The following is a 24,955-nucleotide window of genomic DNA, read 5'->3' as shown; positions in this document are numbered from 1 at the left end:
ACCCCTCCCACACTCACTCCTCCCACACTCACTCCTCCCACACTCACTCCTTCCACACTCACTCCTCCCACACTCACGGTTCTGTCCCCAGGGAGAACACTTGGCATCCTAGTGACCTCAACTGTTGTGGAGGTGCCGGTGTTGGACTGGGGTAGACAAGGTCAGAGGTCACATGACACCAGGTTATCGTCCAACAGGTTTATTTGAAATCACAAGCTTTCAGAGCACTGCACCTTTGTCAGGTGAAATCATCAGAAATCTTGTGATTTCAAATGAACCTGTTGGATTATAACCTGGTGTTGTGTCTCTACTGACTTTGACTTCACCTGATTTACCTTCTTTCCATGACCAATATCAACAAAATGGCCTTTTTTACGTCCAGAATATTTCCCTCCTCTGTTCCTACCAGTGTTACTGAGACACTAGTCTGTTAGTTTGATGAATTCCTGTTGGGATTGCTGGAATTCTCTCTTTGTAGGTGACCAGCCCCTGTCACTCCAACCTGACTGGAAGGCTACATCCTGAAATGTCTTCCACACCAAGTCCTACACCAGCAGGGTCCTACTATTACCAAGTCTCACAGCTGGGTAATCCGGTTTGAGCTGGGGTTGGAGAACAGGAAACTAAAATCAGGTGAGGCATCTCCAATATTTAATCTCCAACCACTAACTTTCTGGCCCTGATTGTGTCTTGTAGATGCTGCCCAGGATTTGAGGAGACAGGAGATGAGTTACTTACTGCAGAATTCTCTGTCTCTGACCTGCTCTTGTAACTATTGTATGTCTGTGGCAAGGCCAGATCAGTGTCTGGTCAATGGTCACCCTCAGGATTTTGATAGTAGGGGATTCAAAAAATAACAGCAAAGAGGAGTCCAGCACAGGAACAGGCCCTTCGGCCCACCAGGTCTGTGCCAACACATGATGCCTTTCTAAACTAAAAACCTTTGGCCTGTATGCAGTCTGTATCCCTCTATTCCCTGCTTATTCATGGATCTGTCAAGATGCTTCTTAAACGTTGCTATTGTATTCCCACCTGCCTCCCTCCCCCACCTCCTCTGGCACCGTATTCCAGGTACTTCCCACCCTCTGTGTAAGGCACCTGCCTCTCACGCCTCCTTTAAACCTACTCCCTTTTTATCTTAAATCTGGGCCCATATTAACTGATATTTCTACCCTGGGAAAAAAGACTCTGACTCTCCATTCTGTGTATCCCTGTCATCATTTTGTAAACTTCTATCAGGTTATCCCTTATCCTCCAATGTTCAAGTGAAACTTGTCCAATCTCTCCTTATAGCACAACCACCTGATGAAGGAGCGGCGCTCTGAAAGCTAGTGCTTCCAATTAAACCAGTTGAACTATAACCTGGTGTTGTGTGATTTTTAACTTTGTACACCCCAGTCCAACACCGGCATCTCCAAATCACTCCTCATCGTTAATACCCTCTAGACCAAGCAATATTCTGGTAAACTATTCCTGTAACCTCTCCAAAGCCTCCACGCCTTTCTGGTGATGTGGCAACCAGATCTGAACACAATATTCCAAACATGGCCCAACTAAAGTTCAATACAGCTGCAATATTCAATGATGGCAATATCACTGAACATCAAAGGACAACGGTTAGATTCTGTCTTATTGCACCGATCATTGCCTGGTAATGCTACAAATGGTACTTGCCACTGATCTGCCTGATCATGCATGTTGTTGCTGGATCTTACCTGAGGAGTCAATGGCCAGTTGGAAACAAGATTGTCTTAACGGTAGGAGACAGAGGGTGGTGGTGGAGGGTTGTGTTTCAGACCGGAGGCCTCTGACCAGTGGTTTTCCACTATTGTTTACATAAACAACTTGGATGAGACTTTAGGAGTAATGGTCAGTAAGTTTGCAGATGAACAAAAAGTGGTGGTATGGTGAACAGTGAAGAAGATTATCTGGGATTAAAAAAGATTCTTGATCATTTGGGTCAATGGGCCAAGGAGTGACAGATGGAGTTTAATTTGATAAATGTGAGGTGTTGTATTTTGCTAAAACAAACCAGGGCAGTATTTATACAGTTAATGGCAGGGCCCTGGGGAGGGTTGTGGAACAGAGAGACCTAACAGTGCAGGTAATAGTTCTTTGAAAGTTGCATCTTAGGTAGACAGAGTGGTAAGGAAGGTGTTTAGCATGCTAGTCTTTACTGTCCAGACCATTGAGGATAAGAGTTGGGACATCATGTTGAGGTTGTACAGGACGTCGGTGAGGCCATTTTTGGAGTACTGTGTACAGTTCTGGTCACCCTCTAGGGGAAGGATATTTCTCAAATCGGAGAGGGTTCAGAAAAGATAAGGTTCCCCACAGTAGGCTATTGCACAAAATGCGGAGGCAAGGGAGATATAGCAGTTTGGATCAGTAATTGTCTCGCTGAAAGAAGGGAGGTGGTTGATGGGAAATGTTCATCCTGGAGTCCAGTTACCAGTGGTGTACCACAAGGGTCGGTGTTGGGTCCACTGCTGTTCGTCATTTTTAAAAACGGCCTGGATGAGGGCGTAGAAGGATGGGTTACTAAATTTGCACATGACACTAAGGTCGGTGGAGTTGTGGATAGTGATGAAGGATGTTGTAGGTTACAGAGAGACATAGATAAGCTGCAGAGCTGGGCTGAGAGGTGGCAAATAGAGTTTAATGCGGACAAGTGTGAGGTGATTCACTTTGGTCAGAGTAACCGGAATGCAAAGTACTGGGCAAATGGTAAGATTCTTGGGAGTGCAGATGAGCAGAGAGATCTCGGTGTCCAGGTACACAGATCCCTGAAAGTTGCCACCCAGATTGACAGGGTTGTTAAGAAGGCATACAGTGTTTTGGCCTTTATTAATAGAGGGATCGAGTTCCAGAACCATGAGGTTATGCTACAGCTGTACAAAAGTCTGGTGTGGCCGCACTTGGAGTATTGTGTACAGTTCTGGTCATTGCTTTATAAGGAGGATGTGGAAGCTTTGGAAAGGGTGTAGAGGAGATTTACTAAGATGTTGCCTGGTATGGAGGGAAGGTCTTATGAGGAAAGGCTGAGGGACTTGAGGCTGTTTTCTTTAGAGAGAAGAAGGTTGAGAGGTGACTTAATAGGGACATATAAGATAATCGATAGGGTGGACAGGGAGAGCCTTTTTCCAAGTATGGGGACGGAAAACATGAGGGGGCACAGCTTTAAAGTGAGGGGTGATAGATATAGGACAGATGTCAGAGGTAGTTTCTCTACTCAGAGTAGTAAGGGTATAGAATGCTTTGCCTGCAACGGTAGTAGATTCGCCAACTTTAAGTACATTTAAGTCGTCATTGGACAAGCATATGGACGTACATGGAATAGTGTAGGTTAGATGGGCTTCAGATTGGTATGACAGGGCGGCGCCACATGGAGGGCCGAAGGGCCTGTACTGTGCTGTAATGTTCCATGTTCATTTACAACTCAGACTAGAATATTCACTACAATCTTGCAAAATTTAAATTCATTCATTTAACATAATTTGTTACTTCACTTTAGTGAGGCATTGATTAACTGAACTGAAATTATAGCCTGAAGTTTAAAAATAGCGCAACAGTACAGGCCTAATCTCCTGTCGAACTGCATTGTGGAATGTATGAGTGATCGAGTGCAGATGTGCTCTGACAGAAACAGCAGAGGAAATAAATGTCCTCTGGAAACTGTTTAATGAGCTAATTCACCACAGAAGAATACAAATCCAATGTTACTTTGTGCAAGTTTTCAACTTATGTAACATTTTAATACCTTACCTGTTCAAGATCATGGTGTGTGCAAGACAGGCTGGGGCAAAAACAGCTCTGAAATAGGGAGAATTCAAATTATCTACAAAATATTACACAATAAACATTAAAATAGTATATAGAAACACTCAAAATATATTGTTCCTTGCTAAGGCAGCTTAGACAATGTCAAATGAAATGACCATGTGTGTTCTACACGGTTTGAGTGATATCAGGCAAAGGGTTGCTGTTGCAATTTGCAGAAAACAGCTAACTCATATCTGAAGTTTTTTCTCATGATGTAACTACCCAAGACTTTTCAAGTCCGAGTGACAGCAGATGAATTTTGAAAAAGAGATTGCAAATTTTTCTAATGAGTACTTTGTGGTATGTCAGTTGTGTCGAAGTCTCCAGCAGTCTGTGATTGTAGATTCTGGGCTGGTGATTCACAGCAGCATTTACCCTTCATTATTGAGCAAACTGCTCCTCAGAATATTAAACTGAAAAAATCGATGTAGTCTCACAGCGAAAATGGTCCTAACAACTGGAGAGACATTTAATGTTCAACAGCAATGTCCTCTCCAGTTCGCTAAGTGCTATTCCTCCTCCAAACAATACCAGGTAGCTAAGGTGAAGACAGATTATCGCATTCGGAACTGAACACCGTGCTCCAGGTACAACGAAAGATCGACCCCCTATTACCTGTTGGTGCAGGCTAAGCCAAACTTCTACCTCCTAATGAAAGGCCAATACTGTGGATGCTGGAGATCCATAAAATGTTTGTTTCTATCTCCTCCTCTTCCAGAACTCCAACATTTTCTAAACACTTCTTTCTCAAAGAAAGTTTGAGGTAACTTTTTTTGCTGGAAGTAATTCTGGGGGTAGGTGGTCATTCAAAAAGACTTATCCCAAAACGTCAGCTATATTCAAACCTGCTGTTGTTTCTTTACAGTCTGTTTGCAATTATCTGATCACAGCCAACATCTGGTGCTGTGGGAATGTTTCAGCATGTTCTGTCAATCCCTGATGAGGCTGAGGAGTTGATATCCCTTTGGCCTGTATACACAATAGAAGGGATTCCCCTCATTGCATCCATTGATACAGCACAACTGAAACCTGTAACATCTCTCACATCCCCATCTCCCCCAATCTCTTTCTGAAGATGCAGGGAGCACAGAGACTCCCTTTTACATTGAACAAGCTTCAGGAGCTTGCAGCCAGTTCACAGATCACTGTTGTTCACTTTTGCAAAATCTGACAACAGCATTAAGTCAAATATCCCATGGTCAGACAAAAGGTCTTGCAGCTCATTGGAATCAACTTGTTGTTTCTCAAGACAGAAGCCCCATTCTCAGCTGCTAACTTATTTTCCCAGAACTATGTGAGTGTCACTGACAGGAGACACATTCCTGCTGACCAGGCAGGGGCTCACTGGATGCAATAAGAAGTGGTCCAGCTCACTCCCCTAACCCCATCTACTTCAGGAGCCACTGTTCACCCTCTGATGCTGAAGCTAGGTTCAGGTGGCCAAGGGAACTGCAAGTTATTGGCTAGACAGGAATCAGTTATAATAAAAGTGAATCACTGAGTTGTTACAACACTGGAGGAGGACATTCGGCCCCTGTACCAGTTCTATCCACTAGTGCCAGACACCTCCCTTTTCCTCATATCATGCACACCATTTCTATACAAATAAGGGTAGTATGTTTATGGAATGAGCTGCCAGAGGATGTGGTGGAGGCTGGTACAATTACAACATTTAAGAGGCATTCTAATGGGTATATGAATAGGAAGGGTTTGGAGGGATATGGGCCGGGTGCTGGCAGGTGGGACTAGATTGAGTTGGGATATCTGGTCAGCATGAACGGGTTGGACCGAAGGGTCTGTTTCCGTGCTGTACATCTCTATGACTCTAAACCCTCATGACTGCCTCAGTGAAGGTACACTATTCCATTCTCATGTATTCAGACAGGCCTAGAGTTCACTAAGGTTCTGTGGTGGATACAATGTTGAAGAGATAGTCCCTTCCAGAAAACAATCGGATGATGGAGCAAACTGGGGGTCGAATGAGGGCCCATTGTTGGTTGGAGGCTTTCACATGCCCCTCAGAAATATGTCCAAGTTCATTTCCAAATGAAGGTCCCGCTCATGTTCTACTTTCTGCGTCTCCACCTCAACCTCCCCAGGAATTTCCATCAACAATGCCTTTGGAAGTTATTGATATCACAGAAAGTGACAAACTTGTGGGATATCCTCAGCGCTTATCAATAAGGACAGATCCAGATCCTCAAAACCCTCAATGTTTGTCACAGTCACAATATCACCATGGTGACCTGCAGCTGGACCCGTTGTCCTTGGTAACGGAGTGTGAGCGTTGCTAGGGGTGGCCAGACTTCTTCAGGATAAAGATGTCACGGCAAAACCGAACAATTCTGGATTTGCCAAGTGGGATGTTTGGCACCTCACCACAGGCAAACGTGACTAATATAGGGAAGCCAATCACTGGATTGTTAACCCAGACACCCAAATAATATTCTGGGGGCCTGGGTTCAAATCACTGCCATGGTGGAATTTGAATTCAATTTTTAAAAATCTGGAATTAAGAATCTAATGGTAACCATAAATCGATTGTTGAAAATAAACCCATCTGGTTCACTAATGTCCTTTAGAGAATGAATCTTCATCCTTACCTCGTCTGGCCTACATGTGACTCCTGCCCCACAGCAATGGGGTTGACTCTTAACTGCCCTCTGGGTAATTAAGGCTGGGCAATAAATGCTGTCTCGCAGTGACACCTTCATCCCATGAATAAATAAAAAATATTCTGGGAGTGGCTGTACTTACTCTGACCTTCGGGTAAAAAATGAGGTCTGCAGATGCTGGAGATCACAGTTGAAAATGTGTTGCTGGTTAAAGCACAGCAGGTCAGGCAGCATCCAAGGAATAGGAAATTCGACGTTTCGGGCATAAGCCCTTCATCAGGAAGCCATTCCTGATGAAAGGCTTATGCCCGAAACGTCGAATTTCCTGTTCCTTGGATGCTGCCTGACCTGCTGTGCTTTAACCAGCAACACATTTTCAACGTACTCTGACCTTCTCCATTGGGCCTGTCTTATGTCCAGAACAGCTCCCTCCCTAGTCAGACTAGATATGTACAATTCCAGAAAGTTCTCCTGCATATATTGAAGGAATTTGTCCCCTTCTGTGCTCATACTCTATGGAAAGGATTAACTGTCAAACCCTAAAATATGTCACCTGTCCCCTTGATGACATCTTGAGTAAGCCAGTAGGGTGATCAACATGAACAGTTATTATACTGCAGCTGTATTATTGTGAGAAATTGGATGAACTCTGTGGTTCTATGAGATATCTGATGGGTTGGTTACTGGGACGGTCCACCTGACCTCCCCATTGTCTCCTGAGCTTGGTGCTGGGAGAACATTCACAGCTACAGAAAGAACTGACCCAACAGCAGAAGCTGGAACAATTCTTCAACAGCACCTTCAGTGCAGTGTACCCTCCTCACACAAGGCAGCATGGTGGCTCAGTGGTTACCTGAGCCCAGGTCCTGGGTCCTGGGTTCAATTGTATCCTCGAGCAACTATCTGTGTGGAGTTTGCAGGTTCTCTCTGGGTCTGTGTGGGTTTCTTCCAGTTGCTCTGGTTTCCTCCTACAGCCCAAAGATGTGCACATGAGGGTGAACTGGGAGAAAGTGAGGACTGCAGATGCTGGAGGTCAGAGCTGAAAATGTGTTGCTGGAAAAGCGCAAGGGCTCATTCCCGAAACGTCAATTCTCTGCTCCTTGGATGCTGCCTGACCTGCTGCGCTTTTCCAGCAACACATTTTCAGGTTAGGGTGAATTGGCCATGCTAAGTTGTCCATAGTTTATTGAGAAGTGTGGATTAGCCATAGGAAATGTGTTGTTATGGGGACTGAGATCCGAGTGGGATATTCTTCAGATGGTGAGTGCAGACATGATGGGCCAAATGGCCTTTTTCCACACTGTCGCGATTCTATCTACATGATCCATCAATTCATGTGAGGGCCAGGTGTTATCTTGTTGCCTCTCTCCTCCACCTTACATATCTCCTCCTTTTTATACCCTGGAGTACCCCGTAACGATAACTCAAAACCATTTCCTGGAGTTTGAGGCAGGCAGAGGAATACCTTGGGCTATGATGCTACATTTAGAATGGGAGTCACTTGTCTGCAATACTTAGATATCGGACTTCCCCATTCTCATTGATTAGCATGATCTCCCACCCAAGTACAAATGCTTAAAATTGTATCATTACTCACGTTACATCCCGTAATGAGTTTCTCAGGTCTCTGCCCAGATTCTGGATATAATTCCATTGGCTTTCTGTGAGGGAGTGACTTCCCAGTTGAATATTCTCCATTTTCAACTGCTCTTCATCAAACAGCCACTGGACCACAAACACAGGGGCTACAACAGAAGCAGATATTAGCTAGATCAGCTACTCCAGCGTCCGAGTTCGGAAATCTGCAAAGTTTCAAATTTCATTTACATTTTAGGAACGGATACATCCTGTAGCCAAAGAAGCATTGCCATTCTTCTCCTCGTCTATAATGCTGTCTGCATCTCTCCGGAACAACACTATTCCACATTCTGCACAGAAAGATCCCATTAGCTCACTGTAAAACTTCAGAACAACTGTTGATATTCATTACCACATTTTGAACCATTTTAAAAACTCAAACTCACCATTCATAAACACAATCAACACAATAATAAAGACAACTAACATCTCATCTTCATTTCTCACTTTGCTGTTGCAATTTTGAGAGCAATATCAATTTGGAGGGAGATATGCGAGGTTGAATGTCCCGCAGTTCCAATAATTGGTTGGAATGCGTCAATCCAGATTTATAGACGTTTGGAGCAGGCTTGATGGGCTGAATGGTCTAGTCCTCCTATTTCTGGAACATTGAGGACCTTCAGCCCCTACGCCACAGCTTCATTTCAACAGAAAGCTCAGGGAAATGATTGTCCCCCGGTGGGTGGGTCAATACTGTAGGGTCCTCACACATTGACAGTGATGTCAAACCCAGCAACACAAAAACAGTTCCAACTCAAAGGGATAACTGTCCACTCAAGGTCAAACATGAACTTCAGTCTGGTATCCCTGCATCAATTTACCATAGATGGTATTGGACAGGAGGGGATGCTGATTGGATGGAAATGATGGGATTGGGGCTGTTGGGATTGGGACTGCTGGGATAGGGGCTGATGGGATTGGGGCTGATAGCATTGGTGCTGATGGGATTGGGACTGATGGGATGGGGGCTGATGGGATTGGGGCTAATGGGATAGGGGCTTATGGGATTGGGACTGATGGGATTGGGATTGATGGGATTGGGGCTGATGGAATTGGGACTGATGGGATAGGGGCTGATGGGATTGGGACTGATGGGATTTGGACTGATGGGATTGAGGCTGATGGGATAGGGGCTGATGGGATTGAGGCTGATGGAATTGGGGCTGATGGGATAGGGGCTGATGGGATTGGGGCTGATGGGATTGGGGCTGATGGGATTGGGGCTGATAGCATTGGTGCTGATGGGATTGGGACTGATGGGATGGGGGCTGATGGGATTGGGGCTAATGGGATAGGGGCTTATGGGATTGGGACTGATGGGATTGGGGCTGATGGGATAGGGGCTGATGGGATTGGGACTGATGGGATAGGGGCTGATGGGATTGGAGCTGATGGGATGGGGGCTGATGGGATTGAGGCTGATGGGATTGGGGCTGATGGGTTTGGGACTGATGGAATTGGGGCTGATGGGATAGGGGCTGATGGGATTGGGGCTGATGGGATTGGGGCTGATGGGATAGGGGCTGATGGGATTGGGACTGATGGGATTGTGGCTGATGGGATTGGGACTCATAGGATTGGGGCTGATGGGATTGCGGCTGATGGGATAGGGACTGATGAGATTGGGGCTGATGGGATAGGTGCTGTTGGGATTGGGACTGATGGGATTGGGGCTGAAGGGATTCGGGCTGCTAGGATGGGGGCTGATGGGATAGGGGTTTATGGGATTGGGACTCATGGGATTGGGGCTGATGGGATTGGGACTGATGGGTTAGAGGCTGATGGGATTGGGACTGATGGGATTGGGGCTGATGGGATTGGGGCTGATGGGATTGGGACTGATGGGATAGGGGCTGATGGGATTGGGACTGATGGGATGGGGGCTGATGGGATAGGGGCTGTTGGGATTGGGGCTGATGGGATTGGGGCTGATGGGGTTGGGGCTGATGGGATTGGGGCCGATGGGATTGGGACTGATGGGATTGGAGCTGATGGGATTGGGACCGATGGGATTGGGGCTATTGGATTGGGACTGGATGTTTAAGAAGGAAATTGAAAGGAAAGTCAGAACAAGGGAAATCAAGAAAGCTAACTATATCACTGAGGCAGAAAACTCAGAAAGGGATCATGCTGTAAGGCTGAGTGAAATAGGGGTTGATGGGAAGGGTGAGAGCAGTAACAAATTAAAAATACTGTATATGAAGGCATGAAGCATTAGACATAAGATGGATGAGCTTGAGACTCTTTTGGAATTTGGCAGATACGATATTGTGGGGATAACTGAGACGTGCCTTCAAGTGGACAGGGCCTGGGAAATGAATATTCAAGGCTACACGTGCTATCGTAAGGACAGACTGACGGGCAAAGGGGGTGGGGTGGCCTTGTTGATAAGGGAGGATATTCAGTCCCTTGCGCGGGGGGACTTAGCGTCAGGGGATGTAGAGTCAGTGTGGATAGAGCTGTGAAATACTAAGGGTAAAAAGACCCTCTTGGGAGTCATCGACAGGCCCCCAAACAGTAGTCTGGATGTCGGATGTAAGTTGAATCAGGAGCTGAAATTGGCCTGTGGTAAAGATGTTACTACAGTTGTTATGGGGGATTTTAACATGCAGGTAGACTGGGAGAATCAGGATGGTATTGGACCTCAAGAAAGAGACTTTGTGGAGTGCCTCCGAGATGGATTCTCAGAGCAGCTGGTGCTGGAGCCGACCAGGGAGAAGGTAATTCTGGATCTAGTATTGTGTAACGAACCAGAATTGGTCAGGGACCTCGAAGTGAAGGAGGCATTGGGACGTAGTGACCATAATACATTAAGCTTCAATCTGCAATTTGAGAGGGAGAGGGTACAATCGAAAGTGACAATATTTCTGTTGAATAATGAGAACTATGGAGCTATGAGGGAGGAGCTGGTCAAAGTTCAATGGTGCAATACCTTAGCAGGGATGACAATGGAGGAACAATGGCAGATATTTCTGGGTATAATACAGAAGTTGCAGGATCAGTTCATTCCTAAAAGGAAGAAAGATCCTATGAGGAGGCATGGGTGGCCGTGGCTGACAAGGGAATATAAGAAGAATATAAAGTTAAAAGAGAAAAAGTATAACATAGCAAAGATAAGTGGGAAAACAGAGGACTGGGAAGCTTTTAAAGAACAACAGAGGATTACTAAGAAGGAAATACACAGAGGAAAAATGAGGTACGAAGGCAAACTGGCCAATAATATAAAGGAGGATAGTAAAAGCTTTTTTAGGTATGTGAAAGGGAAAAAAAAAGGTTAAGACTAAAATTGGGCCCTTGAAGACAGAAACAGGGGAATATATTACGGGGAACAAAGAAATGGCAGAAGAATTGAATTGGTACTTCAGATCTGTGTTCACTGGGGAAGACACAAGTAATCTCCCTGAGGTAACAGTGGCTGAAAGACCTGAACTAAAGGGAATTTATATTTGCCAGGAATTGGTGTTGGAGAGACTGTTAGGTCTGAAGGTTGATATGTCCCTGGGACCTGATGGTCTACATCCCAGGGTACTGAAGGAGGTGGCTCGGGAAATCGTGGATGTGTTGGTGATTATTTTCCAGAGTTCGATAGATTCAGGATCAGTTCCTGCGGATTGGAGGGTGGCTAATGTTGTATCACTTTTTAAGAAAGGTGGGAGAGAGAAAGCGGGAAATTATAGACCAGTTAGTCTGACCTCAGTGGTGGGAAAGATGCTGGAGTCTATTATAAAGGATGAAATTACGACACATCTGGATAGTAGCAACAGGATAGGTCAGAGTCAGCATGGATTTATGAAGGGGAAATCATGCTTGACTAATCTTCTGGAATTTTAGAACATAGAACATATAACATAGAAAAATACAATGCAGTACAGGCCCTTCGGCCCTCGATGTTGAGCCGATCCAAGCTAACCTAACCTACACAAGCCCACTTTCCTCCATATGCCTATCCAATGCCCGTTTAAATGCCCATAAAGAGGGAGAGTCCACCACTGTTACTGGCAGGGCATTCCATGAACTCACGACTCGCTGAGTAAAGAGGATGTAACTCTGAAGATGGACGATGGAGATCCACTAGATGTAGTGTACCTAGACTTTCAGAAAGCTTTTGATAAAATCCCACATAGGAGGTTAGTGAGCAAATTTAGGGCACATGGTATTGGGGGCAAAGTACTAACTTGGATTGAAAGTTGGTTGGCTGATAGGAAACAAAGAATAGTGATAAATGGCTCCATTTCGGAATGGCAGGCAGCGACCAGTGGAGTACCGCAGGGATCAGTACTGGGACCGCAGCTTTTTACAATATATATTAATGATATAGAAGATAGAACGAGTAATAACATTAGCAAATTTTCTGATGATACTAAGCTGAGTGGCAGGGTGAAATGTGAGGAGGATGTTAGGAGATTACAGGGTGACCTGGACAGGTTAGGTGAGTGGTCAGATGCATGGCAGATGCAATTTAATGTGGATAAATGTATGATTATCCATTTTGGTGGCAAGAACAGGAAGGCAGATTAATACCTAAATGGAATCAATTTAGGTAAAGGGGCAGTACAGAGAGATCTGGGTGTTCTTGTACACCAGTCAATGAAGGTAAGCATGCAGGTACAGCAGGTAGTGAAGAAGGCTAATAGGGTGCTGGGGTAAAACGTGGTGTCTGCAGATGCTGGAGATCAGAGCTGAAAATGTGTTGCTGGTTAAAGCGCAGCAGGTCAGGCAGCATCCAAGGAACAGGAAATTCGACGTTTCGAGCATGCTGGCCTTTATAACAAGAGGGATTGAGTATAGAAGCAAAGAGGTCCTTCTGCAGCTGTACAGGGCCCTACTGAGACCTCACCTGGAGTACTGTGTGCAGTTCTGGTCTCCAAATTTGAGGAAAGACATTCTGGCTATTGAGGGAGTGCAGCGTAGGTTCACGAGGTCAATTCTTGGAATGGCAGGACTACCTTACACTGAAAGACTGAAGCGACTGGGTTTGTATACCCTTGAGTTGAGAAGACTGAGAGGGGATCTGATTGAGACATATAAGATTATGAAAGGATTGGACACTCTGGCAGCAGGAAACATGTTTCCGCTGATGGGTGAGTCCCGAACCAGAGGACACAGCTTAAAAATACGGGGTAGACCATTTAGGACAGAGATGAGGAGAAACTTCTTCACCCAGAGAGTGTTGGGTGTGTGGAATGCTCTGTCCCAGAGGGCAGTGGCGGCCCAGTCTCTGGATTCATTTAAGAAAGAGTTAGATAGAGCTCTCAAGGATAGTGGAATCAAGGGTTATGGAGATAAGGCAGGAACAGGATACTGATTGAAGATGATCAGCCATGACCATATTGAATGGTGGTGCAGGCTCGAAGGGCAGAATGGCCTACTTCGGCACCTACTGTCTATTGTCTTGTCTATTGACTGATGGGATTGGGGCTGATGGGATATGGGCTGTTGGGATAGGGGCTGATGGGTTTGGGGCTGATGGGATTGGGACTGATGGGATATGGGCTGATGGGTTTGGGGCTGATGGGATTGGGACTGATGGGATTGTGGCTGATGGGATTGGGGCTGTTGGGATTGGGACTGATGGGATTGGGGCTGTTGGGATTGGGACTGATGGGTTTGGGGCTGATGGAATTGGGACTGATGGGGTTGTGGCTGATGGGATAGGGGCTGATGGGATTGTGGCTGATGGGATTGTGGCTGACGGGATTGGGACTGACGGGATATGGGCTGTTGGGATTGGGGCTGATGGGATAGGGGCTGATGGGATTGGGGCTGATGGGGTTGTGGCTGATGGGATTGGGAGAGTGAGAATATGATACACATTAAAAGAAAACTCAGCAATGTCTGAAAGTCTGTCCTTTAAAATGTTGACGGTTTAAGCTGAAGGAACCTGAGTGTGACCTGTTTGGTGCACACTGTATCCATGGGCAAGGTTCTCCACAGGGAGAGAAGCCAACAGTCTCTATAAGCCCAGGTCCTGTGCCTGTGCCAGGTTGGCGCCAGGATGGCAGAAGTTGCATGTGTAGCATGGGGAAGGTGTGTTGCCTACAGCCTGTCATATGGGAGATGGACATAAAACAGAAACAGCTGCACAAACCCATTGTGTTTAAAGTGGAACCACTCGGGAGAACATAGAACATCAAACAGTTCAGTACAGTACAGACCCTTCGGCCCTTGATGTTGTGCTGTTCCTTTATCCTACTCTAAGATCAGACCAATGTATATACCTTCCATTGTACTATCATCCATCTGCCTATCCCAGAGTCACTAAATGTCCCTAATGTCTCTGACTCTATTACCCCCGCTGGCAGTGCATTCCACACACCCCCCACTCTCTGTGTGAAGAACCAACCTTTGACATCTCCTTTAAATCTTCTCCCAGTCACCTTAAAATCATAACCCTTCATGATAGACATTTCCATCCTGGGAAGAAGTCTCTATTATCAGTATTTGAACCATTTGTAGAAGAATGGTGGCTCAGTGGTTAGCACTGTTGATTCACAGTACCAGAGATCTAGGTCCGACTTGAGCCCCTGGTGACTGTCTGTGTGGAGTTTGCACATTGTCCCTGTTTCTGCATTGAGTTTCCTCCCACTGTCCAAAGGTGTGCAGGTTAGGGTGAACTGGCCATGGGAAATTGCCTGTCGTGTTGGGATATGTAGCTTAGGAGCATTTGTTAGGGGAATGGGCCTGGGTGGGTTACTGTTCGAAGGGTCGGTGTGGATGTGTTGGGCCTTTTTCCACACTGTAGGATTCTGTGGGAGCACTCTTTTGGGAAGGCTGTGAGTATTTATATGGAGCAACATTCTACCCCTTTTCTCCCCCTCCCTCCCCCTTCCTTCCCCTCCCTCTCTCTCTGTCTCTCTGTCTCGCTGTCTCTCTCTCTCTCTCTCTCTCTCTCCCCCTCCCTCCCCCTTCCTCCCTCCCCCTCCCTCTCTCTCTACCCTCCCTCCCTCTCTCCCTGTTCCCTTCTCTCCCCCTCCCCCTCTCTCTCCCAATCCCCCTCCCTCTCTCTCTCCCCCCTCTCTCTCTCCCCCTCCTTCTCCCTCCCCCCTCTCTCTCTCTCCCCCTCCCTCCCCCTCCCCTTCCTCCCTCTCTCTCTGTCCCCCTCTCTCCCCCTCCCTCTCTCTCCCTCTCTCTCCCCCCTCCCTCCACCTTCCCCCCTCCCTCTCTCCCTGTTCCCCTCTCTCCCCCTCCCCCTCTCTCTCCCCTCCCCCTCCCTCTCTCTCCCCTTCCCTCTCTCTCTCCCCCTCCCTCCCTCTCTCTGTCCCCCTCTCTCCCCCTCCCCCCCCTCTCTCTCCCTCCCCCTTCCTCACCCTCCCTCTCTCTCTCTCTCTCTCTCTCTCTCTCTCCCACCTCCCCCCTCCCCTTTCCTCCCTCCCTTCCCCTCCCTCCCTCTCTCTCTGTCCCCTGGCCAGCTCCATCCTTCTCCCTTGCTCTTTCACCGTGCCCTTGACACTTCTTTTGGGATCTTGCTTACTCTTACTTTCTCTATTTCCACCATTGTCGCTGAGACCAGGAGGAATCGACACAGCTTCTGACAAGGGGCCAGAGCTTTTCCAGGATCAGCGTTCGGCTCCTTGCCAGTGAAATAACAAAACCAAACTATTTCTCAAAATGGAGGCCTGTGACACAGGAGTCCGTGCTGGGACCACTGCTGTTTGTGATATACATAAATGATCCGGAGGAAGGTGTGGGTTGCCTGATTAGCAAGTTTGCAGATGACACTAAGATTGGTGGATTAGCAGATAGTGAAGGGGACTGTCAGGGAATACAGCAGAATATAGATAGATTGGAGACTTGGGCAGAGAAACGGCAGATGGCATTTAATCCAGACAAATGTGAGGTGATGCATTTTGGAAGATCTAATACAAGAGTGAACTATCCGGTAAATGGAAAAGTCCTGAGGAAAATTGATGTACAGAGAGATCTGGGTGTTCAGGTCCATTGTTCCCTGAAGGTGGTAATGCAGGTCGATAGAATGGTCAAGAAGGCACACGGCATGCTTTCCTTCATCGGACGGGGTATTGAGTACAAGAGTTGGCAGGTCATGTTACAGTTGTACAAGACATTGGTTCAGCCCCATTTGGAATACTGTGTACAGTTCTGGTCACCACATTACCAAAAGGTTATAGATGTATTGGAGAGGATGCAGAGAAGGTTTATGAGGATGTTGCCTGGTCTGGAGGGTGCTAGCTATGAAGAGAGGTTGAGTAGATTAGGATTATTTTCATTAGAAAGAAGGAGGTTGAGGGGGGACCTTATATAGGCCTACAAAATCATGAGAGGTATAGACAGGATGGATAGCAAGAAGCCTTTTCTCAGAGTGGGGAATTCAATTACTAGGGGTCACGAGGTCAAGGTGAGAGGGAAAAAATTTAAGGGAGATACATGTGGAAAGTTCTTTACACAGAGGGTGGTGGGAGCCTGGAACGTGTTGCCAGCGGAGGTGGAAGGGGCGGGAATGATGGCATCATTTAAGATGTATCTAGACAGATACATGAATGGGCAGGGAGCAGAGGGATACAGGTCCTTAAAACATAGGCAGCAGGTTTAGATAGCAGGATCAGCACAGGCTTGGAGGGCTGAAGGGCCTCTTCCTGAGCTGTAATTATCTCTGTTCTTTGTTCTTTGTTTCTCATTCTTTTTGAAGCTATCGACATTTGGTAAATTACATTAATGTTTAAAGATAACACATCAGAGTGAGTCAACCTTCTGTCACACCCAGAACAATCTTCACCTCTCCTCCCATCTCCTGAACGTTCAGAGGCTTTTGGAAGATAAAGAGTATATTTGTCATTTTGTAGTTTACCTGAGTCCTTTTTTAATGACATGGTTTGGACTGCAGGTGGTTTCACCTGAGCATTCGGTCTGTCGTGGTTGTTTATTGTCCAGGAACCACCCAGAATCCACCAAGCCACGGACCTGGACATCAGCTCCCAACTGGGCCAGGAGGTTGGCCACTCGCTCGATGTTCAGCAACACTCCGGTTCCACCAGCACTGCAAGCAGATCATACACCTCATGGAGATACAACACTCCTCAAACAGATACCTCATGGAGATATGTTACATATAGATTATATACCTCACATAGATACTACACATATAGAATATGTACCTCATGTGGATATGTTTCTTAAAGATTGCATACCTCGTGAAGCTACGTTATATATAGATTATACACCTCATATGGGTCTATACATTTAGATTATTGACTGTATTTAGATTATATTCTTGAAAGTTGCAAAATTGTGAAGAACATTCACAGACATTTCTTACAAATTTCAATTTGTTAGCTCAAAAACTTTTTAATGCATTTTTATTCTTGTTGTAAATATTAATTCCATTAAAATACTTGATGATCCATTCCCAGAAGGTCTGATGTGAGGAAACTGGAATCACATGATCCAACATTATCTTCTCCAATCAGTTTCCTTTGCTCAGTGCCCCCAACCTGCAACCTCCCCCCCACCGCCCCACCCCACCCTCACCCCCCCAACCCCACCCTCACCCCCCAACTCCCCTACCAACCCTGGGCTGGCTCTGAGATGGGAAAGCATCCCCTTTAGATTTCTGAATGTCAGGATGTCACTTTAACACTCATAGCCCATGGAGCCCTTTAACATGGGGAAGCTGTTGTCATGGAGACCCCCATCACACGGCTCTTGATGGTCTGGAAATTCTCCTGCTCTTACCACCTGCCAAAGGTGTACCACAAGGACCTGAAGGTTGAAAGGCAACATCTGTGAATTCACCTTGTGTGGTGATCAGCTCTAAGAGAGAGGGACTCAAACATGGAGCTCTGAGGCAGTGCCCACAAAACCTCCAGCTTTAAGCTTCACACCATTTACAATCCAAACTTACAGCTCAACTTCCATGGCATTAGGAAGCCACAAGATAATGCCAATAATTTTGTGGGCCAGCTGAGATGACAGTTATGTTTAAAAGGGATAGTTGAGTGGGATAGTTTGGGAAATGGTTGGGCTCACAATCTCTTTCACGCTGAGAAAATAAAGAACAACTGACTTATTCCAGGTCCACAGTGGTACCTTGGATAGTCTCCTGGAAGTCACATTGGAAGGAGCAAGGGAAAACAACCAGATTTCTGGCAAATCCACTGTAAGAAATGGAGGGAATATGTTCCCCTTCCAACAAAGGAAAATGGAGAAATTACAAATTGGAATGGCCTGGGAAGAGAAGGTGGAGTAGTGAATCCTGACTCTGGAAACGATGAGGTTCTCAGTTTTATTTTGCAATGGGAGACATTGGTGAGGAAACCTAATGCCAGAGGGAAGAGGGTAACTGTTCATTGACATGTTTCTCAACTGAAGGAGTAAAGTTCAGACAGAATTTAGCAGGTGGGGGTGGTGTTGCCTTTTATACCCCTGTCCCCACCCCTGATGGTGAACTTGAAGATGAGCAGGATATATGAAATACAGTGGGTGGGTCAGCCCAACACAACCCACCATCCCAACTCCCTCCCCACTCCAGGTAGGGCAGGGGGAGGGGCTAAGCAGTCAGATTACCCCTTTGACCCATTGGGATCCCCTCTTGCCATTTGGTGGACTGGGTGGAGGATTGTATTCCAGACGAGCTGCATGGAAACATGTGACCGGGGGGTGGGGGGTGATGGGGGAAGGGTGGGGGGGAGGGGGAAGCAGCAGTGCACAACCTGAATGAACGGTGGGAAAGAAGGAGGAGTTGTAGCCCCATTCAGGTGTGACCACTGCACCCCCCCCAACCTTTCATAACCTGCCCCCTCACCCCACTTCCCCATCCCTCAAACCTGACCCCCCCCAAAACTGTGCTGAGGTCTCTGAGCAAACTCCCCAGCATCCCCTCCCCACGCCATCCCACCCCCCCCTGCCCCCACCCTCACCCCCCCCCACCCCACACCCACCCCACCCTCACCCCCCGCCCCTCTGGGCTCTGGGATATAACGGGGAATGTAGCCCACTATAACAAGCCAGGGCCCAGATGTTACCCTGCAATGTGGTGGGGCATCATGAGCCCCAGTTTTAACTCTGGAGAAACTACAGAGAAGACATTCTCTACAGGGGGAGGGGAAACAGAAAGTCAGTTTTTCTCATGATGAATTGGAGGTAGTAGCATTGACTGGGAGTTGGAGCCTCATCCTAATCCTTTCCCACTTCACCATTAATATATTCACATCGCACTCAGCCACATGTTGTGAAAAACTAACTTTCTTCAGAAATCACGTTGTCTCCGATATAATCACATCTGTTTGGGCTAAACTACTCAGCTGACCATCACAATCTTATCCAATTTTATATGGACCAGGCATTTAAAAGATTTCAAAATGATTGGGTTCATCATCTTTTATAAAAATAAACCTTCTACATAGAACATAGAAAATAACAGCGCAGTACAGACCCTTCGGCCTTCGATGTTGCGCTGACCTGTGGAACCAATCTGAAGCCTATCTAACCTACAGTACTCCACGATCACCCATATGCCTATCCAATGACATTTAAATGCCCTTAAAGTTGGTGAATCTACTACCGTTGTAGGCAAAGCATTCCATACCCTTACCATTCTCTGAGTAAAGAAACTACCTCTGACATCTGTCCTATATCTATCACCCCTCAGTTTAAAGCTATCTCCCCTTGTACTAGCCATCACCATCTGAGCAAAGAGGCTCTCACTGTCCACCCTACCTAACCCTCTAATTATCTTAGATGTCTCAATTGTCACTTCTCAATCTCCTCTCTAACAAAAACAGCCTCAAATCCCTCAGCCTTTCCTTGTAAGACCTTCCCTCCATACCAGGCAACACCCTAGTAAATCTCCTCTGGACCCTTTCCAAAGCTTCCACATCCTTCCTGTAATGTGGTGACCAGAACTGTACACAATACCCAAGTGCGGTCTTACCAGTGTCTTGTACAGCTGCAGCATGACCTCATGGCTCCGAAACTCAATCCCCTGACCAATAAAAACTAACACATCATCTACCTTCTTAACAACCCTATCAACCTGGGTGGCAACATTTCAGGGATCTATGTACATGGACACAGAGATCCCTCTGTTCATCTGCACTGCCAAAAATCTTACCATTAGCCCAGTACTCTTTATTCTTGCTGATCCTTCCAAAGTGAATCTTCTCACACTTTTCCACATTAAACTCCATTTGCCACCTCTCAGCCCAGCTCTGCAGCTTATCTATGTCTCTCTGTAACCTGCAACATCTGTCTGCATTCTTCACAACTCCAACCGACCTTCATGTCATCCCCAATTTTACTAACCCATCTTTCTAAGCCCTCATCCAGGTCATTTATAAAAATGACAAACAGCAGTGGCCCCAAAACAGATCCTTGCGATGCACCACTAGTAACTGAATTCAGGAAGAATATTTCCCATCAACTACCAACCTCTTTCTTCTTACAGCTCGCCAATTTCTGATCCAAACCGCTAAATCACCCTCAATCCCATGCCTCTGTATTTTGTACAATAGCCTACCGTGGGGAACCTTTACAAACACCTACTGAAATCCATATACACCACATCAACCACTTTACCCTCATCCACCTGTTTGGTCACCTTCTCAAAGAACTCAATAAGGTTTGTGAGGCACGACCTACCTGTCACCAAACCGTGTTGACTCTTCCTAATCAACTTATTCCTCTGTAGATGATTATAAATCCTACCTCTTATAACCCTTTCCAACACTTTACCCACAACCGAAGTGAGGCTCACTGGTCTATAATTTCCAGGGTTGTCTCTACTCCCCTTCTTGAACAAGGGAACAACATTTGCTATCCTCCAGTCTTCTGGCACTATTCCTGTAGACAATGTTGACATAAAGATCAAAGCCAAAGACTCTGCAATCTCCTCCCTGGCTTCCCAGAGAATCTTAGGATAAATCCCATCAGGCCAAGGGGACTTATCTATTTTCACACTTTCCAGAACTGCCAACACCTCCACCTTGTGAACCTCAATCCCATCCAGTCTAGGAGCCTGTATCTTAGTATTCTCCTCCACAACATTGTCTTTTTCCAGTGTGAATACTGACAAAAAATATTCATTTAGCACTTCTCCTATCTCCTCAGACTCCACGCACAACTTTCCACTACTGTCCTTGATTGGTCCAAATCTTACTCTCATCATTGTTTATTCCTGACACATCTATAGAAAGCTTTAAGGTTTTCCTTGATCCTATCTGCCAATGACTTCTCATGTCCCGTCCTGTCTCTTCTTAGCTCTCTCTTTAAATCTTTCCTGGCTGACGTGTAACTCTCAAGTGCCCTAACTGAGCCAACACGTCTCATCCTAACATAAGGCTTCTTCTTCCTTTTGACAAAAGATTCAACTTCCTTAGAAAGCCACGACTCCCTCGCTCAACCACTTCCTCCCTGCCTGACAGGGACATAATTATCAAGGACATACAGTAGCTGTTCCCTGAATAAGCTTCAAATTTCAATTGTGTCCATCCCCTGCAGTTTCCTTCCCTATCCTATACATCCTAAATCTTGCCTAATCACATCATAATTGCCTTTCCCCCAGCTATAACTCTTGCCCTGCAGTATGTACCTATCCCTTTCAATCACTAAAGTAAACATAACTGAGTTGTGGTCACTATCACCAAAGTGCTCACCTACCTCCAAATCTAACACCTGGTTCATTACCCAGAGCCAAATCCAATGTGGCCTAGCCCTTGTTGGCCTGTCTACATACTGTGCCAGGAAACCCTCCTGCACACATTGGACAAAAAACTGACCTATCTAAAGTACTCAAACTAGAGCATTTCCAGTCAATATTTGGAAAGTTAAAGTCCCCTATAACAACTACCCTGTTACTCTCACTCCTATCCAGAATCATCCTTGCAATCCTTTTCTGCACATCTCTGAAACTATTTGGAGGCCTATAGAAAAGTCCCAACAGGGTGACCCCTCCTTTCCTGTTTCTAACCTCAGCTCATACTACCTCAGTAGGCAAGCCTTCAAATGTCCGTTCTGACACCGTAATACTACCCTTGGCTAACAATGCCACGCCCTCCCCCTCTTTTACCACCTTCCCTGTTCTTATTGAAACATCTAAATGCCAGAACCTGCATCAACCATTCCTGTCCCTGCTCTATCCAAGTCTTCAAAATGGCCAAAAACATCAAAGTCCCTGGTACCAACCCATGCTGCAGGTTTACCCACCTGCTTCTGGATGCTCCTGGTGTTGAAGTAGACAGACTTGAAACCACCTTCCTGCTTGCTGGTGCACTCTTGCGACATTGAAACCTTATTACTGACCTCACTACTCTCAACCTCCTGGACACTGGAGCTACAAATTATGCTCCCATCCCTGTGCTGAATTAGTTTAAACCCTCCTGAAGAGCATTAGCATATTTCCCCCCTCCCAGGATATTGCTACCCTTCTGGTTCAGGTGAAGTCCCATTCGTAGAGGTCCCACCTACCCCAGAATGAGCTCCAATTATTGAGCTCCAATCCTTCCCTCCTGCACCATCCCTGTAGCCACGAGTTCAACTCCTCTCTCTCTCTATTCCTCGTTTCACTAGCATGTGGCACGGGTAATAAACCAGAGATAACAACACTTCCATCCTAGCTCCCTGAATTTCTGCCTTAAATCCCCATCCCTTTTCCTACCTATATTGTTGTTACCTATTTGGACCACCACTTGGGGCTGCTCCCCCTCCCCCTTAAGGATCCTGAAAACATGATCAGAGACATCACGAACCCTGGCATCTGGGAGGTATCACACCAACCGTGAGTCTCTCTCATTCCCACAGAACCCCCTATCTGTCTCCCTAACTATGGAGTCCCCAATGAATAATACTCTGTTCATCTCCCCCCTTCCCATTTGAGCAACAGGGACAGACTCTGTGCCAGAGACCTGTGCTCCATTGCTTACCCCTGGGTAAGTTGTCTCCCCCCACAGTATCCAAAACAGTGTACTTGTTGTTGAGGGGAACAGCCACGGGGATCCCTGCACTACCTGCTGGGCCCCTTTCCGTCCCCTGACTGTAAGCCATCTCCCTGCTTCTTGTACCTGAGGTGTGACTATCCTTCCCTTTTAATTGCGCTTATTTTTATTTTGTTCTTTCATGGGATAGCCAGTATTTGATGCCCATCCCTAAACAGAGTGGCTTGCTCTGCCATTTCAGCGGGCAGTTCAGAGTCAGTGATATTATTGTGGGTCTGGGCCAGGTCAGGTAAGGAGGGCCGATTTCCTTCCCTGAAGTACATTTGTAAACCAGATGGGTTTTTATGACAGTCAGCAATGATTCCATGGTCACCATTACTGAGATTAGTTTTCGGTAATCTATGAGCCATGATTTATTAATTGAATTTTAATGCCATTTAACTGTCCGTGGTGTGATATCAATCCATACCTGGAGACAATTATCCTGAACCTCTGGATTATAAATCTAGTGACATTACCACAACACCATTATCTCCCCAGTATCAGTTGGAAGAAATCTGCCTTAATTAAATGAGCCTTTTGCAAATAGGTACAAAAATATTGAATAATAATTTGATCTGCACAGTATGAGGCCACGTCTTCAGAGAGTCTATGGAGATTCCCTGGAATTGTCTTGGTCACCGGTAACATTTGCATGTTGACATTCCAAGGTTCTGGGATGGTTTTGTACATTGCATTATCTTGACAAGTGCAGGCAGTCCCTGAGCAGTGAACAGATTCAGTTCTTGAGTCTGTTTGCAAGTATGCAGGAAGGAGGTCTGTTTAAAGTGTGCCCAGCAGGCTAAGAATAAAGGTAGGGAGGAGGGACTTGGGGGAGGGGCGTTGGAAATGCGATAGGTGAAGTATGCAGGCCAGTATAAAATAGCCAATCGGAGTTTGAGGAACTGTTCATACATCACATCATTACAATGAATGCACCCTTTAATAGGATCTCATTTGGAAGGATGATGGTTTATAAATCAGGGATAAGAACCAGCAATTGTTCCTGATAAACTGTAGATATTTTCTAATTAACTTGCTCAGGGATGTTATGCCCAAAATCCTCCCCAAAATCCACAAACCTGACTGCCCCGGCCGACCCATTGTCTCAGCCTGCTCCTGCCCCACCGAACTCATCTCTGCGTACCTCGACACGGTTCTGTCCCCCTTAGTCCAAGAACTCCCCACCTACGTTCGGGACACCACCCACGCCCTCCACCTCCTCCAGGATTTTCGCTTCCCCGGTCCCCAACGCCTTATTTTCACTATGGACATCCAGTCCCTGTACACCTCCATCCCCCATCACGAAGGACTCAAAGCCCTCCGCTTCTTCCTTTCCCGCCGCACCAACCAGTACCCTTCCACTGACACCCTCCTTCGACTGACTGAACTGGTCCTCACCTTGAACAACTTCTCTTTCCAACCCTCCCACTTCCTCCAAACCAAAGGAGTTGCCATGGGCACCCGCATGGGCCCCAGCTATGCCTGCCTCTTCGTAGGATATGTGGAACAGTCCATCTTCCGCAACTACACTGGCACCACCCCCCACCTTTTCCTCCACTACATCGATGACTGTATCGGCGCTGCCTCGTGCTCCCACGAGGAGGTTGAACAGTTCATCAACTTTACCAACACCTTCCATCCCGACCTCAAATTCACCTGGAACGTCTCAGACTCCTCCCTCCCCTTCCTATACATTTCCATTTCTATCTCGGGCGACCGAATCAACACAGACATCTACTATAAACCGACTGACTCCCACAGCTATCTGGACTACACCTCCTCCTACCCTGCCCCCTGTAAAAACGCCATCCCATATTCCCAATTCCTTCGTCTCCTCCGCATCTGCTCCCAGGAGGACCAGTTCCAATACCGTACAGCCCAGATGGCCTCTTTCTTCAAAGACCGCAGATTCCCCCCAGACGTGATCGACGATGCCCTCCACCGCATCTCCTCCAC

At 46.5% G+C, this 24,955-nt stretch overlaps 1 protein-coding gene across 1 annotated transcript in view; it reads right to left on the bottom strand.

The window, feature by feature from the left end:
* notum2 (notum pectinacetylesterase 2) overlaps positions 1–24,955 on the bottom strand; it is a 64,670-nt gene that overhangs the window by 4,517 nt on the left and 35,198 nt on the right. Inside the window, exons 7-10 of the mRNA XM_060840933.1 lie at positions 16,879–17,067; positions 8,265–8,365; positions 8,035–8,182; positions 3,766–3,813 (exon numbers count right to left, since the gene is read on the bottom strand). Of these exons, the coding sequence (XP_060696916.1) occupies positions 3,766–3,813; positions 8,035–8,182; positions 8,265–8,365; positions 16,879–17,067 (486 nt within the window). The remainder of the gene's footprint in view (positions 1–3,765; positions 3,814–8,034; positions 8,183–8,264; positions 8,366–16,878; positions 17,068–24,955) is intronic.

The sequence above is a fragment of the Hemiscyllium ocellatum genome, chromosome 20 (genome assembly GCF_020745735.1).
Source record: "Hemiscyllium ocellatum isolate sHemOce1 chromosome 20, sHemOce1.pat.X.cur, whole genome shotgun sequence".
Lineage (NCBI taxonomy): Eukaryota > Metazoa > Chordata > Chondrichthyes > Orectolobiformes > Hemiscylliidae > Hemiscyllium > Hemiscyllium ocellatum.
Note: the sequence above shows the minus strand (reverse complement) of the source record. Positions and strands in the feature narration are given on the sequence as shown.